General features: G+C 36.7%; 1 protein-coding gene across 1 annotated transcript; it reads left to right on the plus strand.

Annotated features, from left to right (window-relative positions):
• Nucleotides 1-6306: 6306 nt before the first annotated feature.
• On the plus strand, nt 6307-8493 carry LOC121775417. Its single transcript, XM_042172499.1, has 2 exons — nt 6307-7004; nt 7092-8493. The coding sequence occupies exons 1-2, from the start codon at nt 6307-6309 to the stop codon at nt 8491-8493; spliced, it is 2100 nt and encodes a 699-aa protein (XP_042028433.1).
• The last annotated feature ends 7332 nt before the right edge of the window (nt 8494-15825 follow it).

Here is a 15825-nt window from a genome sequence, read left to right on the forward strand (position 1 = left end):
CATTTATGAGTCATTATGTCATAAGTCAAATTTTGTCATTTATGGGTCATTAACACAGTTATTTGGATTATTGGATACACGTAGGAGAAAATGTTCCCTAGAGATATTACTATTTGGGGTATATATTTGTCATTACGTCATTATGACAGGGTATATTTGACATGATATTTTTTATCAAAAGATTTGAATTAGGTTAACATATTTCAGTGCTGGAAAACAGAGAGATGATTTACATGCATAGTAACATGAGATAATATGATACACGGGAAACAAATCATGCAACAAGTAAATTACTTAATTGATAATTGTCGCGTTAACACTTCTTCATTGCTATCATCAACATCGGAAACATTTCTGTTGCTGTCGCTGGTGCTGGTGTTGGTGCTTCTTCAAATTATGGTTTTGGTTGACAATGCCACATTATTACATTAGCTTTCTTACAGAACAAAGCATTTAAAAAATTAATTGATTATGAATGCTTTTCTATATCTTCATTATTATCCTATCAAGTGTAATTTTGTAGTTATATAAATACAAGAGGAATTCATTCCCTTAATTTTCCTGGAAAAAGTTAGAGTGATTTTTCTAAATTACTTCACCAAAGTCTAGTCAGATTAATGAATGGGGTTAATCAGTTAGGCCATGTTTGGTTGGCGGGAAAGTAAAGTTGCAAGGAAAATGATTCATGGGAAAATGAATCCCGGGAATATGATTTCTAATAATTTTACTTTCCCGTGTTTGGAAAATATCAAGATTTGAAAGTATATATTTGATTTAAACACTAAACTAAAAATATACTTATCATTTTTTATTTATAAAAAATAATAACACATATTATTTAATAAATTATTAATTACAAATGATAATAATTATATTATTTTATTTATTATTACGATGGATAATTTAAATATGGATTATACAACATAATATATAATAATATAATAATAAATAAGATTATTATTATTATCATTAAATTTACTTAATTTTTAATTGAATAAATTTTATAATTTAAAATTTCACTACAATTGTATTGTTAAATACTAATTTATAAATTAATAATTATTATATTATTATATAATTATAATTATATTTAATTATTTAATAAATTATTTTATTTATATGATAATAAAAATAAAAATAAATATTAATAATATAATTATAATTATGATAATTTGAATTATAGTTATTTATTATCCTGAAATTAAGTATGGTTTATACTTTTAAATTGTTTTCAAAACATTGTAATAAATAATAACAATAATGATGATGATGATAATAATAATAATAATAATAATAATAATAATAATAATAATAATAATAATAATAATAATAATAATAAAAATAAATTGTACTATATTGCATTAAATATGTAAGAATCCTAAAACTGGAAAAAAGAATACCTAAGAAAAGTTAGGATTCTGAATCCTAGAAAGTTGTACTAACTTTCCTTTTTTCAGGATTTTGATTACTTTCCCAGTTTGATTAAAAACGGAAACAAACACAGGAATTTAAAATTTAAGGAATCAGATTACTTTCCCACACAGAATCCTGTCAACCAAACATGGCCTTAGAGATAAATCACAGTGTCCACAAGTATCCATAGATGATAATTTATTTATTCATAATATATAACATACTGAACATAGTACATATTACAAACTTGGTCTTGAAATATAGTTGCTAATTTTCTATAGCTAGAGTTGCCATACATAGGCAAAATCTAGCCGACTATTTTTCTTAAACAAGATTGTATTATAGAGCCAAAACACATACATGCAATATTAATTGCTATTTTATTTAGTCATAAGGTGGTAGTTTATATAGGTGATGATGGAAGTATAATAAAGGAGTGAGGGATGTATATATGTATAAGTGAACATTTATTGGTGGTGTGGTTACAATTTCTCGTAATTTATCAGGTTTGACAGATTTGTGAAAGGAGTTGTGGAGCTAATGCTCGAATAATTATGCAAACAGGATCATTGGCCGGAAGCAGCTGAGTTGGAGGCAGAGGTGGAGGTGGGGGAGGAGGTGGAGGTGGGGAAGGCGGTGGTGGTGGAGATGGACAAAAGACATTGAAGGGTCGTACCGGTATGCATACGGTGGCAGAGGTGGTGGAGATGAAGATGGAAGTGAGAGCCACCACAAATAACAACTTATTGAGTCCCATATTGTTGAGCTCTATGCTTCTTATATTTAGATGTGTTTTGGTTGAAAATTGTCGTGAAATGTGATCATATATATAGGCATCCATATTTGTGACTATGCCAAGCAAGGTTACTATATGTCAATTATGCAATGCATTCAATTTGAATAATAGTTGCTACAAGTCATATATATAGCTAATCAATTATCCAAGTTATGTCATTTCTTCCATTTCATATTAGTTTACAGTTCACTTCCATTGCATGATAATTTACTTCATGTTAGGCAGGAGTAGACTAAAAAATGGAGTACTCGATTTTTTGTGAATTATATATTTTTTATATTTAGATGTTATACACTCTTCCAGTTAAATATGTGCCTCCAAAAAAGATTTCAAATCCAAATTTTAACAATCGTTTTATACTAGTATTCTCTTCGTATACCACTTAAAGAGTCATTTTGTCATTTTGGATTGTCTATGGTTTAAAGAACCATTTACTTTTTCCATTTTTGGTATGAGGATTCATTCCACTAACTTTTTATCCTCACAATTCATTTTAAAACTAATAGTACTAAAAATAAGTCTTGCATTGCATTTACTTTCTCCATTTACTTTCTTCACAAAGTCATACAATTTCTTAAACACGTGGCAAGTCAAAATGTCTCTTTAAGTGATGGACGGTGGAAGTAACATTTATCACTTAGAATATTAGTGAATCAACGCTATGTAGATTCTATTATTGCTCAAGTTAAAATGCCTCAGTTGACATGTAATATTAATTAATATGCATAATGCACAAATGAGAGTACTACAATTTTATTTCATTAAAACGAGAGTTTATGAATTCAAAATAATATTAGTTTGCTAACACATTAATATCAGATAACATCATAGAACATACCAATTCCTAATATTGAGCCATGAACTGGTATTCATGAATCAACGAACTGACATTGAGTAAGAAATTTGTCACGACCCAATTCTCGTTAAGGATAATAAGATTGAGTAATTCGCGACTAATGGGGGATTTAAGAAGCGGGGATAGAAATGGGGTAGAAGCCGAAGGACTTGCCGAAGGCCAAATGTGATATTTCAAAATAGCAGTCAAGTATTTGATACAATCTCAGGATAGAATAATTTGACATGTCAACTGAATCAGAGTTCAATGATGAGACATTACTATTCTCATTTAACAAAACACAGCGGAATAGGTCCGACTGATCAGTCTAAGTTCTTGATATACCCACCATGTCTAAGAATCCAGTGTGCCGTGAAGGTGGCCACCTTCAACGAACACCCTCGTCGGCCAACCTCTCTATAGGATGGCTCACAGCGCTCGCGCACGAAATTCCGAATAGGATTTGCGGTCCTATTGGGAACCGAATTCTTTATCAAATTTTTGGCATCGCCAAACTTTCGGCATATAGCTCTCACAGACAGGTCTCGAAAACAAACATTTTATGACATGACAACAACTTTAAAAGAAATGATCACATATCCATTTTTGAGAAAAATATATTTCATAACTTCAAAACATTTGCTTTATATCCACCCTATAGTGCTGGATATTAAAAGAAAGCCCACCTGGTATGCTTATCTTCAATTAAATTCCTCTTTAGGCCTCACTTGCCCTTGAATATTTTCTCCCTTGAAAATAAATAGCGTAACACGCTAATTAGTACTTGAACTATTTTTTTCTGAGAAAAGAATGCATGCGTCCTATCTCTTAGTCTCGGCTTATAGGATTTTTTTCTTAAATCCTAACTCGGCTTCACTATACTGCAGCATTTAATTATTCACTTTACTTATCTTGGAGAAATTCTATTATCTCTAAAAAATATGGATTCTTAAAATCCCTCCTTAAATTCCTTTCTTCTTCGGATTTTTCTTAAGGCCGCACAGGGCGTCGCGGGGCGACGCCGGTCGGCCCTTCGCGTCTTTCCTTAACACCTTTCCGTCTTTGGTAAAACCCAAATTATTCGGAAATTAATTAATTAAGCTCCAAGCTTAATTCCTTAAATTAATTTCTTTCCAACAATATTTAAATTCTCAAGTCCGCTAATTATGTAGTCCGTTCCAAAAATAATCCCCTGGCCCAAATCAAATAAAAATGCCACTTAATTGTTAAAATCGGCCCACTACAAGTTTTTTTTTTCTAGTCCCAGATACTTTAGCTTAAAATTCACTGGCCCAAATCACTTTATTAATTCAAGAGGCCCAAATTATATTCCTCCACCTATCGGTCAGCACCTTATTCCCATTTCACAAAAATCCAAATCCAGAAGAGGGTTTCTTGATAAACTCGTAGTTTAGCAAGTATTTTGGATATTTAACGTGAAAGTTTCAGTGTTTTTGTAGCATACTACTTGAGTTTACATCCATTATCCACTACATAAGTGTTTTGACGAGTTTGTCGAGTGTTTGGAGCTAAAACAGGTGAAAATGACTTGAAAACGAGCTTGAAGGAAGAATCGCCTGACCGGGTGCGCTTCAATGCGCGACTTTCGTATAATAGCCATAACTCTCTCATCCGAACTCCGATGGGGGCGTGCAAGATACTCACGCGAAGCCCTTTCGAAGACGAAGACAATGCTTTTGGAGGATTCCAGAGAAAATACCCGACCGGACGATGTTTAAGGGGAAAACGCCCGACCGGGCGTTTTGGTTGCGAACTCCAGAAAGTTCGCCCGACCGGGCGTTTTGGCGACTTAAAATCGCCCGGCCGGGCGATGTGTTCTGCGAGATTGAATATTTCCGCCCCGGGTATAAAAGGAGACCTAGGTTTTCGACCTCATTACATGATACACGCCCCATAGCAGATTTTGAAGGTTTGGAGAGTAGAATTGAGAGAAAAGGCGTCCCAATCCTCAACAAGATTGAAGACGAAGACGAATCTCCATTCAATCCATCCTTGGGAGTATTTTTCATTGGTTTTAATGTTTAATTCAATGACTATGGATTATTCGTATGTTTTTTAGTTGAATATGAGTAGCTAAATCATTTGTAGAGTTTTGGTGATGACTACAATGAACACTTGTGATTAATTCAATAGCTTTTGATTACCTTTGCTCTTGTGATTATTTTGTCTCATTCTTGTGCCTTTCAATTCAATTGCATAGCTACCAATTGGATATATTGACCTAGTTTTGAGTAATCGAGAGATACCTAATTAGGATTGATAAAAGAATGAACAACACCTAGATAATTTGCATTCGAGAGAAGGAATTCTAGAGTGAGGACTTGAATCTTTTGTGTATAGGAGTTAATTGTGAAGTATTAGAAGGAGACTTCAATATTACTAGTTAATCAACGGGGTTGAGTGCACTCGAGAGGGGGCTTAGCCTAGAATAGCGATGTTCCTACTAATCCTAGAGACTTCAACGGGTAATCAAAGTTATTGAGTTGTTTACATTATGGGTATTGTAGTCGGATCCAAAGCTCTACCTCTTCCTCGTATTTGAAACCTTATTTTTGTTCATTGCTTTACTTTGTTTATGTTTAATAGTTAAATACCAAAACCAACATTTGCTTTGTCTAAATAGTAGTTGAAATCGGTTCGTGGTACTTGAGTTTACACAATTTGTCTCTGTGGGATACGATACTCTTGCTTACTTTGTGCTACACTAGCCCCATACACTTGCGGGAATTTCTTGTGTAAAAATAAGTTGAGTCAAGTTTTTGGCGCCGTTGCCGGGGACAATTTGTGTTAATTTAGCTCAATATCGTGGTAAAGATAGAGATTACTAGTTTAGACTTTATTGCTTTAATTTTTGTTTTATTTTTGAGCTCTCACATTGAGTTTTCTTGTTTCAGGTTGTATGCACACACCCTCTAGGGGTCTACCTTTAGAGCCTATCGATCTTGAGATCGAAGCATCCAACAGAAGGAGAAACGCTTTGAGAAGGCTAAATCAAAGGATCCGAGTCTCTTCTCCGGTCCAAAGACGATCACCTTCACCAGTTCAAGAATCACCGTCACCTACTCCGTCACCAGTTCACTCCCCTATTCAGTTTGAGCCACAATCTCCTATTCTGATGGAGAACGGAGACGAGAATAATGTTCCACCACCGCCTCCCCCAACGAATGCTCAACTTCAACAACAGCTCGAAGACTTGCAGAGGCAGTTAAATCAAAGGTAGAATGTGGTACCTGTTCAAAACATGTATGCCTATCATGGGGTGGCAAATCCAACTGTTGGCAACAATGTCAATGCCAACACATTTGAACTCAGAAGAGGACTACTTCAGATAGCTGAGAACAATGCTTTCAGAGGCCGACCCACCAAGGATCCTAACAAGCATCTCACTAAATTCATCCAGATCTGCAACACGACGAAGATAAATGGAGTCACAGATGAGCAGATCAGACTAAGGGTGTTTCCTTTCTCTCTGGAGGATGATGCCAAGGATTGGCTGAACAGTATGGAGCCCAACTCCATTCGTACGTGGGAGGCAATGGTGGAAAAGTTCTTAGAAAAATACTACCCACCGAGTGAGGCGTTGAAGAGGCAGTCGGAAATCATTTCTTTTGAGATGACTCCCCAAGAGAGTATTCGAGGAGCTTGGGAAAGATTTAAGGGACTGATGAAGAGGTGCCCCAACCATGGATTGAATCCGACGCATCAAGTCCTAGCATTCTATAGGGGGTGCCTGCCTGAAGCAAAGAGGGAACTAAATTTGAGTGCAGGGGGATCACTGCTAAAGAAGGGAGAAGCAGAGGCCATGGAGGTGATTGAGAAAGTGACATCTAATGATGAAGGCTGGAACAACGAGAGGAGTAGAGTGCACAGGGTAGCTTCTGCCACAGAGAGTAGCCAAATGGACAGTATGTACAAACAGATGGAGCTCCTCCACAAGAAGTTAGATCTCATGGGGATGAGACCGGTTGTGTAGGAGCAGCAAGAGAGTGTAGAGGATGTAAGCTATATACACCAATGGGGCAATAGCTACTACAACAACTCCTGCCCTAATCAAGGGGGTGGATGTTACAATCAGTTTGGGAACAAGGCGCATTCTAATCTGTCGTATGGGAACCCCAACAATTCCCTGCAGCCACCACCGGGGTTCACAGTTTCCCAAGGTATGCTCACTGAGCCGCAGAAGAAAAGTACAGAAGATATACTGAGTGCATTCATGTTACAGTCACACAAGAACATGGAGCATACCAACCAAAGGCTGGAGAAGGTTGAGAATGATGTCCATAGCATGACAGTACATATGAAGGGCCTAGAGATGCAGATGAGTCAGATTGCTCAAGCTGTGAGCAGTCAGCATAAGCCAGAGCAGTTCCCAGGACAGTCAAATGTGAACCCCAAAGATTGCAAGGCAATCTACTTAAGGAGTGGGACAAGCTATGAGAGTTCTCCTATGCCCGAAGTGGAAGCTAAGGGAGTACCCGACACGAAAGAAGAAGAAGAGATGGAGATGGAATCGCCTCCTATGCAATCCGAGGTTCAACCCGAGGCAATTGCTTCCCCCACACCAAAAGAGGTTAAAATTCCTTTTCCTCAAGTGGTGCAAAAGAAGAAGTTGGACGAGAAGCTTGTTAAGTTCCTTGAGATCTTCAAGAGAGTGCATCTCAATATTCCTCTTATTGAGGCTCTCCAACAAATGCCCGGCTACCTCAAGTTTTTGAATGAAATTGTGTCCAAGAAGAAGAGGTTGGTTGATTATGAAACCGTGAATTTGACCGAGAATTGTAGTGCAATCATCCAACAAAAGATGCCGGCAAAGATGAAAGATCCGGGGAGCTTCAACATTTCTTGTGTGATCGGGAATGATAGGCAAACTAAGGCCTTGTGTGACTTGGGGGCAAGCATAAATCTCATGCCTTTAAGCTTCTTCCGGAAGTTGAAGTTTGGTGTCTTGAAGCCAACTACATTTACCCTTCAAATGGCAGATAAATCCGTCAAATACCCGAATGGACTTCTTGAGAATGTTTTAGTAAGGGTAAATGATTTTATCTTCCCCGTGGGTTTTGTTGTTTTGGACATGAAGGAGGATCCAAATGTCCCTCTCATCCTTGGAAGACCATTCCTAGCAACTGGAAAAGCTCTAATTGACGTCACTAAGGGAGAACTCACCCTTAGGCATGGAAACAAGATGGTCATTCTCTCCTTGTTGGACAAGATGAAACGTCATGAAGTGGAAGAGTCCAAGAGAGTGGAAGAGGTGCCCTTAAAAGTTGAAGAGTGCAAGATGATACAAGCGGCACATGTGATGGCTAGGGATGATGAGGTTGAGAATCCTTTGGAGGAAATATTTATGCCAGAATGGATGTTTGAAGATGAACAAGGATTGTGGGGTAAAAAGATGAAGGTTTGCCAAAGTGGAAATTGGAATACCTAAAGAAGGTGTTGTTGGGGCCGATGTGAAGCCCACTTGGTGGAAGAAGCGTCTACACAAGCTCTACTTGGCCGCTAAAGCGAAGAAAGGCCCCGATAACATTATCCGAGTGAGATTGGATCATTAAGTGAAAGCTTGAAGACCGTCGGGCAAACGGCGTTAAACAGTTGCGCTATGGGGGAGGCAACCCCTAGTAGGTAAATTTTTTATTTTTGTGTGTTTTGGTGTGTTTTTGTTTTGTTCTCATTTTGGTGTATTTTTGTGTTTTCTTTGTGTTTTGAGTGGAACAGGGAAATAGGCTTTGATGGGTGAAAAACGACATCAATGCCCGTGGCCAGTGGCGCCTCTTCCTCGGCGGTGAAGGTACATGAGAGATCCACTATCTTTCAAACTTATCCCAGCTTTGCTTGGAATAAGTTTGGGGGGGGTGTCTAGTGGATTCCTTTTTTTACCTCTCTCTCTTTATTTGATGGTTCCGTAATTGATATGTTGATTAGTGAAGTTTTCCTTGTGTGTGCTTTGTTAGTTTGTGTTGTTTCTTTTTGTATACTCCCTTGGGTGAAATTGAATGGGAAGTTGGAGACATTTGGAGATGAATTAAGTAGGTTTGTTGGATGAATTGCCTATGATGAGAACTTGCGTAAAATGTTTGTGAAAACTTGTTGATTTAGCTAAGTAACTCGTATTTCCTTCTTGTGATTTGCCTAGAGTGAATTGCTCGTTGCTTTGTCATTTGTCGAAAATACCATGTGAGAATTGAGCCAATATCTTTTTCCAAAAATGTGTGATTTTTCATCAACTATGTTATATGTTTCTAGAACTTGCTCGCGGTCTTCTTGAGTCTACATAGTGATTATAGGAATAGGAGAGGACGTTAGGCCATCCTTCTTAGCTACTTTTGATATCCAAATTTATGACCTTATTCATAATATTTTTCCCTAGCTAGCCACTTTGAGCCTTTAAAGCCTTTTTCGTTGGAAGCTAAATAAAAGGGAATATCCATACACTCTTGGTGAATTTTAGTTTATATTTTGTGAAAAGAGTTGGAGAGATAAGGTAGAAAGAAAAGTAGCGCGTTTACTTGTGAAAAGTGCATAGACATCTTTGTTTGAATGAAAGAATTGGTTGTGCATAAGAAAAAAGGGAAATGATGTACAAAAAAAAAGAGATCTTGAAAAGAAAAAAAATTAAAGGAATTGGGAAGTGAGAAGAAATCTTGACAAAGTCTAGAATTCACTGAGATTCGAATGGTTGGTGGGGTACTAAGTTTGATGTAGTGAAATTGATCACTTTTGCTATAATTGGGTTTAGTCACTTTTTAGCCAAATATTCCTCAACTTACCAAAGAGCCTTACATTACAACCTCTAGTAAAGACCGTTCGGATCCTAAATCTGTAGTCACAACACAGTAGAGGAGAGTCTAGACTTCGAGCAAGCTTATGGTAAGCTATACATTTTTGATTGATTTGAGAGGCCCATTTTATACACATACACTTTGAGAGTGAGAGAAAGAAGAGAATTTTTTATCACACTGTATACTTCCGGTGAGGGCAAATTGACAAAATGGAATACGTGCTAATAGCATGAAGCAATGTTCATTTTGGTGTACTAGTATGCGAAGTTATTGATGCATGATAATTCTGTTTTCTTTTACTGAGGCAGTGATGACAATCCAACATACTTACACGAGTTCGCATTCTATGTTTTCTACTTCTTATTTGAGGACAAATAAGTGTTTAAGTTTGGGGGAGTTGATAAACTCGTGGTTTAGCAAGTATTTTGGATGTTTAACGTGAAAGTTTCAGTGTTTTTGTAGCATACTACTTGAGTTTACATCCATTATCCACTACATAAGTGTTTTGACGAGTTTGTCGAGTGTTTGGAGCTAAAACAGGTGAAAATGACTTTCGTATAATAGCCATAACTCTCTCATCCGGACTCCGATGGGGGCGTGCAAGATACTCACGCGAAGCCCTTTCGAAGACGAAGACAATGCTTTTGGAGGATTCCAGAGAAAACGCCCGACCGGACGATGTTTAAGGGGAAAACGCCTGACCGAACGTTTTGGTCGCGAACTCCAGAAAGTTCGCCCGACCGGGCGTTTTGGCGACTTAAAATCGCCCGGCCGGGAGATGTGTTCTGCGAGATTGAATATTTCCGCCCCGGGTATAAAAGAAGACCTAGGTTTTCGACCTCATTACATGATACACGCCCCATAGCAGATTTTGAAGGTTTGGAGAGTAGAATTGAGAGGAAAGGCGTCCCAATCCTCAACAACATTGAAGACAAAGACGAATCTCCATTCAATCCATCCTTGGGAGTATTTTTCATTGATTTTAATGTTTAATTCAATGACTATGGATTATTCGTATGTTTTTGAGTTGAATATGAGTAGCTAAATCCTTTGTAGAGTTTTGGTGATGACTACAATGAACACTTGTGATTAATTCAATAGCTTTTGATTACCTTTGCTCTTGTGATTATTTTGTCTCATTTTTGTGCCTTTCAATTCAATTGCATAGCTACCAATTGGATATATTGACCTAGTTTTGAGTAATCGAGAGATACCTAATTAGGATTGATAAAAGAATGAACAACGCGTAGATAATTTGCATTCGAGAGAAGGAATTCTAGAGTGAGGACTTGAATCTTTTGTGTATAGGAGTTAATTGTGAAGTATTAGAAGAAGGAGACTTCAATATTACTAGTTAATCAACGGGTTGAGTGCACTCGAGAGGGGGCTTAGCCTAGAATAGCGATGTTCCTACTAATCCTAGAGACTTCAACAGGTAATCAAAGTTATTGAGTTGTTTACATTATGGGTATTGTAATAGGATCCAAAGCTCTACCTCTTCCTCGTATTTGAAACCTTATTTTTGTTCATTGCTTTACTTTGTTTATGTTTAATAGTTAAATACCAAAACCAACATTTGCTTTGTCTAAATAGTAGTTGAAATCGGTTCGTGGTACTTGAGTTTACACAATTTGTCTCTGTGGGATACGATACTCTTGCTTACTTTGTGCTACACTAGCCCCGTACACTTACGGGAATTTCTTGTGTAAAAATAAGTTGAGTCAAGTTTTTGGCGCCGTTGCCAGGGACAATTTGTGTTAATTTAGCTCAATATCGTGGTAAAAATAGAGATTACTAGTTTAGACTTTATTGCTTTAATTTATTGTTTTATTTTTTGTTACTGGTCAGTATACGTGCTTAATTGGATTATATCTGCAAAACAGTTGCTAAAGTGTGCAGGGATATGGTTCTAGTTGGTATGAAAAGGTTCGGACAACTCAGGTGAAAAAGAGCGCCAGAAGGGTGCAATACTGACCAGGATGCATGCCAAAAAGGCTCGAGATGGAAAAGAAGGATTGCTGGGAAGGATCAACCACAAACATGGGCAAAAGAGTCATTTCACGAAGAGAGTCTACCCTAAAAATCAAGGGCAGACCTCCTTATAAAAGGAAGCCACTTGGAGAGAGGAAGAGCATCATCAAAATCGGGATCGACAACACTCCACTCTTAGTTAGAATATTTTCTCCCGGTAGATCAGTTTCCTTCAGCATTGTCCCACATCTTCTCATTCCTCGCCACAGCCATGATCACCTGAAGTTTCCAGAAGTCCGCCGGAGATTCGCTTTCCACCGTTCCAGTCAGTTTATTCCGTAGTCGTAGCAGTTTCATCGCACGGAGTGGCAAAACAATCTTTATTCGCTTTCTTAGTTAACCTTTACTTGTTTCCTTACGTTGGATCTGATGCATTTTCAGTACCTATCATCTTTTGAAGTATTTCGTTTAAATCCAAACGTTTTATGCAATGAAGTTGTTTTTTTATGCATCTCTTCAGGTTTAAATCTTCTTCATTCTGCCTAGGTAGCTTAGATCTAGTTGTTGCAGTAAAGTGTTGGAAGCATGATTTCATTTGGAGTTGTTCGATCTGAGTTTGTAGTTAAGTTTGTTGTTTAGATCTAATTCTCGAAGTGTTTAAGTGCGAAATTTTAGTTTACGTGATTTTCGCCACCTTGCATGTCGCCCAGTGAGCGTAATTTCAGTTTCGCTAGATAATCTTTTGATTTAGAGTTTTAATCGTGAACCTGATTTGTGGAGTTTGTTAACCTGAAATTCTCGTTCATGTAATCTGAGTTGTTTGCTTTGTGTTCATACTTGTTGGAGAAGACAATGTCCACATCCACATTTGAGACCACTTTTACTTTTTAGTTAGTTTTGCTTTTGTATTTACTTTTTCAGCTGGTACCCTACAGTCTGACAGTGTAGCCACCCAACTCCCACCTTTTCTCTGGTACCCTACAGTCTGACAGTACTTCCCACATGTTCCTAAAACACCATGTTCCCCACTCTCACGTACACAGCTGCATGTCGATTATTTCTCACTCCACCTAGTAAGTAGAGTACCACCTTTAATTCCTGTCTAGGTAGAATCTCAACTCAAGCGCGGTAGCTAACCAAATTCTTCCAGAATATCTCCACAATTACCCAAACGCATCATCTCTGTGGATTCAACCCTTACCTCCACTATACTAGCCAGTAAAAGTGGGTTGAGGAATTTCTTTGATACCAGGTTTAGGTTGTCGTGCCAACGACTCAGCTAGGTTGGGATATTATCCTGATCAGTTGGATGCACACCTGAATATAACACAATACCGAAAACCTGCTCTATCACACAGATTTACGTGGTTTATCAACATTGTGTTGGCTACCTCCATGGGGAAGAAAGGAGAACAAATTGTATTCAGATTGTTTTCGGATTACAAAGTTATGCGCCATACTTCTATATAAAATAGGCATACAAACGACGGGCTAGGCCCAATAAGATAATTAAGGCCTAAAACAGAAACATAACATAGCGTCAAACAACAGATTCAAGGCATATTAACAGCGAGACCCCCGTTTGACTTGCGACAAACAACATATTCAAGGCATACTAACAGTGGTAGAATCAAAATACTGGAGAGAGGCCATGCAAGACGATATGGAAGCCTCGGTCCGGACTGTAAATAGGAGAAATGTCAATTATCGAAAGTATTGGCAATCTATGGGTTTTCACTATCAAGCAAAGATCGGATGAATCTATCGAGTATACAAAGAGTAGATGCATGAGGAGACAATATCACATACTCCATCCGTCCCTAAATATTTGTTACTTTTCATTTTTACCATTTTTGGTAGTGGACCTCATATTCCACTAACTCATTCTCACTCACATTTTATTATAAAACTAATATATAAAGTAGGACCCACATGCCACTAACTTTTTCAACCCACTTTCTATTATATTTCTTAAAATTCGTGCCAAGTCAAATGGTGACAAATTATATGGGATGGGATAGGACCCACATGCCATTAACTTTTTCAACTCACTTTCTATTATATTTCTTAAAATCCGTGCCAAGTCAAATAGTGACAAATTATGGGGGGACGGAGGGAGTATGTGGCAAAAATGAATACGATTCAACTGCAGGATTTGTTCATTATCAATCATTGAAAACAAATCCTTCTCAATTGATGTACCATTTATTAGCACTAAAAATACTTGCAAGTATACAAGGTAAATCTACTATAGCTAAAGGTCAGTACTGGGATATCGAACACAGGGAATAAGATTGCAACTGTCTATTATATACCAAACGTCATATACTATTTAGAGATACGAGATTTTTGGTTTGATTAATTAAACTAGACAGAAAGAAATAAACAAATAACAAAAAACATAAATATAAATATCAAATAATACAAAGCAGGCTAAGGAATGTAGAGTTTTTTAGGAACCACTATAAAAAGTTAATATCCAAAAGGCTTCCTTGAATTACGGTCTCTAGAGTTACTAAGCTATTACAGATGTAAAACTATATCTTCTCTCGAAGCATATAATTTGTAGATTGCTACCTAGAACCGAAGTCTCCTTCCTAGAACTAAGATAACAACTCCTAAAAGCTCTTAAGATAAATTCAAAGGCTCAAATCTCTCGATTTTATTGGCAAAGACGTCAACTTCTCCTCTTTCAAATTAGACTACTCACTTTTCAGTTCCTGTAGTAAAATCCACATGTATTCATAAGATGGCCAATCAAACAAATGTATAAGCACAAGAGAAATTGAAATAACTACAAGAGCTAACAAGGAAAACCAATTGAATAAATAACTCAAAATCATAGCATGTTTACCAAAAATTCTACAAAAGATGTTTAATACTCATAGACAAGTAAAACAAGTCCAGAGCCTTTGTCCTAGCTGCAAAGAGCTCAGACATTTTGCATGAGGTGCTGAGTTCGAGCCCTCTTGACATCAGTTGTAATTTCCTCCTATCTATAGTTTAAGAGTTTATTTGTAATTTCCTCCCTTATATATGAGTTAATTTATATATAAAAAAAGAAAAGTAAAACAACAAAAAGTACTAGACATGAATATGGTAAATTTGAATTCCTCAATTAATAGGAGAGATTTGGCAACAATTTCTTTTCTTCCTTAATTTTCGCCTAATTTTTTACTGCACTACACAACGTTCATAAAATAGTCATAACTTTCTCCACAGAACTCCGATTTAGATGTTCAAGGTACCCACGCGAAGCTCTTTTGAAGAAGAAGAAAAGAATGGTATGTATTAAGCGCTGATTCGAATTCAAACTCGTTGGCAGATGGGCTCGAACAGAGGCTGCTGAACCTTTACACTTTTGCACATTTTTTCTGCCTTTTTCTATCATTTATCAACAAAAATGTTAAAATACCAAAATGTATAATATATGCAATTTAAGAACATAATTTGCAAGATTGACATTTAAAACGAGCCAAATCAGGTGTTAGAAACAGATTTTACATATGTATAAATATGCCAATTTTTCATGTAAAACTATTGAAAATTTGGACTGCTACAATATTTCAAATCATCGTATTAAATATACTAAATTTAGTCAAATTTTGTCATTTATGAGTCATTATCTCATAAGTCAAATTTTGTCATTTATGGGTCATTAACACAGTTATTTGGATTATTGGATACACGTAGGAGAAAATGTTCCCTAGAGATATTACTATTTGGGGTATATATTTGGCATTAGGTCATTATGACAGGGTATATTTGACATGATATTTTTTTATCAAAAGATTTGAATTAGGTTAACATATTTCAGTGCTGGAAAACAGAGAGATGATTTACATGCATAGTAACATGAGATAATATGATACACGGGAAACAAATCATGCAACAAGTAAATTACTTAATTGATAATTGTCGCGTTAACACTTCTTTATTGCTATCATCAACATCGGAAACATTTCTGTTGCTGTCACTGGTGCTGGTGTTGGTGCTTCTTCAAATTATTG

This window comes from Salvia splendens, chromosome 17, assembly GCF_004379255.2.
Source record: "Salvia splendens isolate huo1 chromosome 17, SspV2, whole genome shotgun sequence".
NCBI lineage: Eukaryota > Viridiplantae > Streptophyta > Magnoliopsida > Lamiales > Lamiaceae > Salvia > Salvia splendens.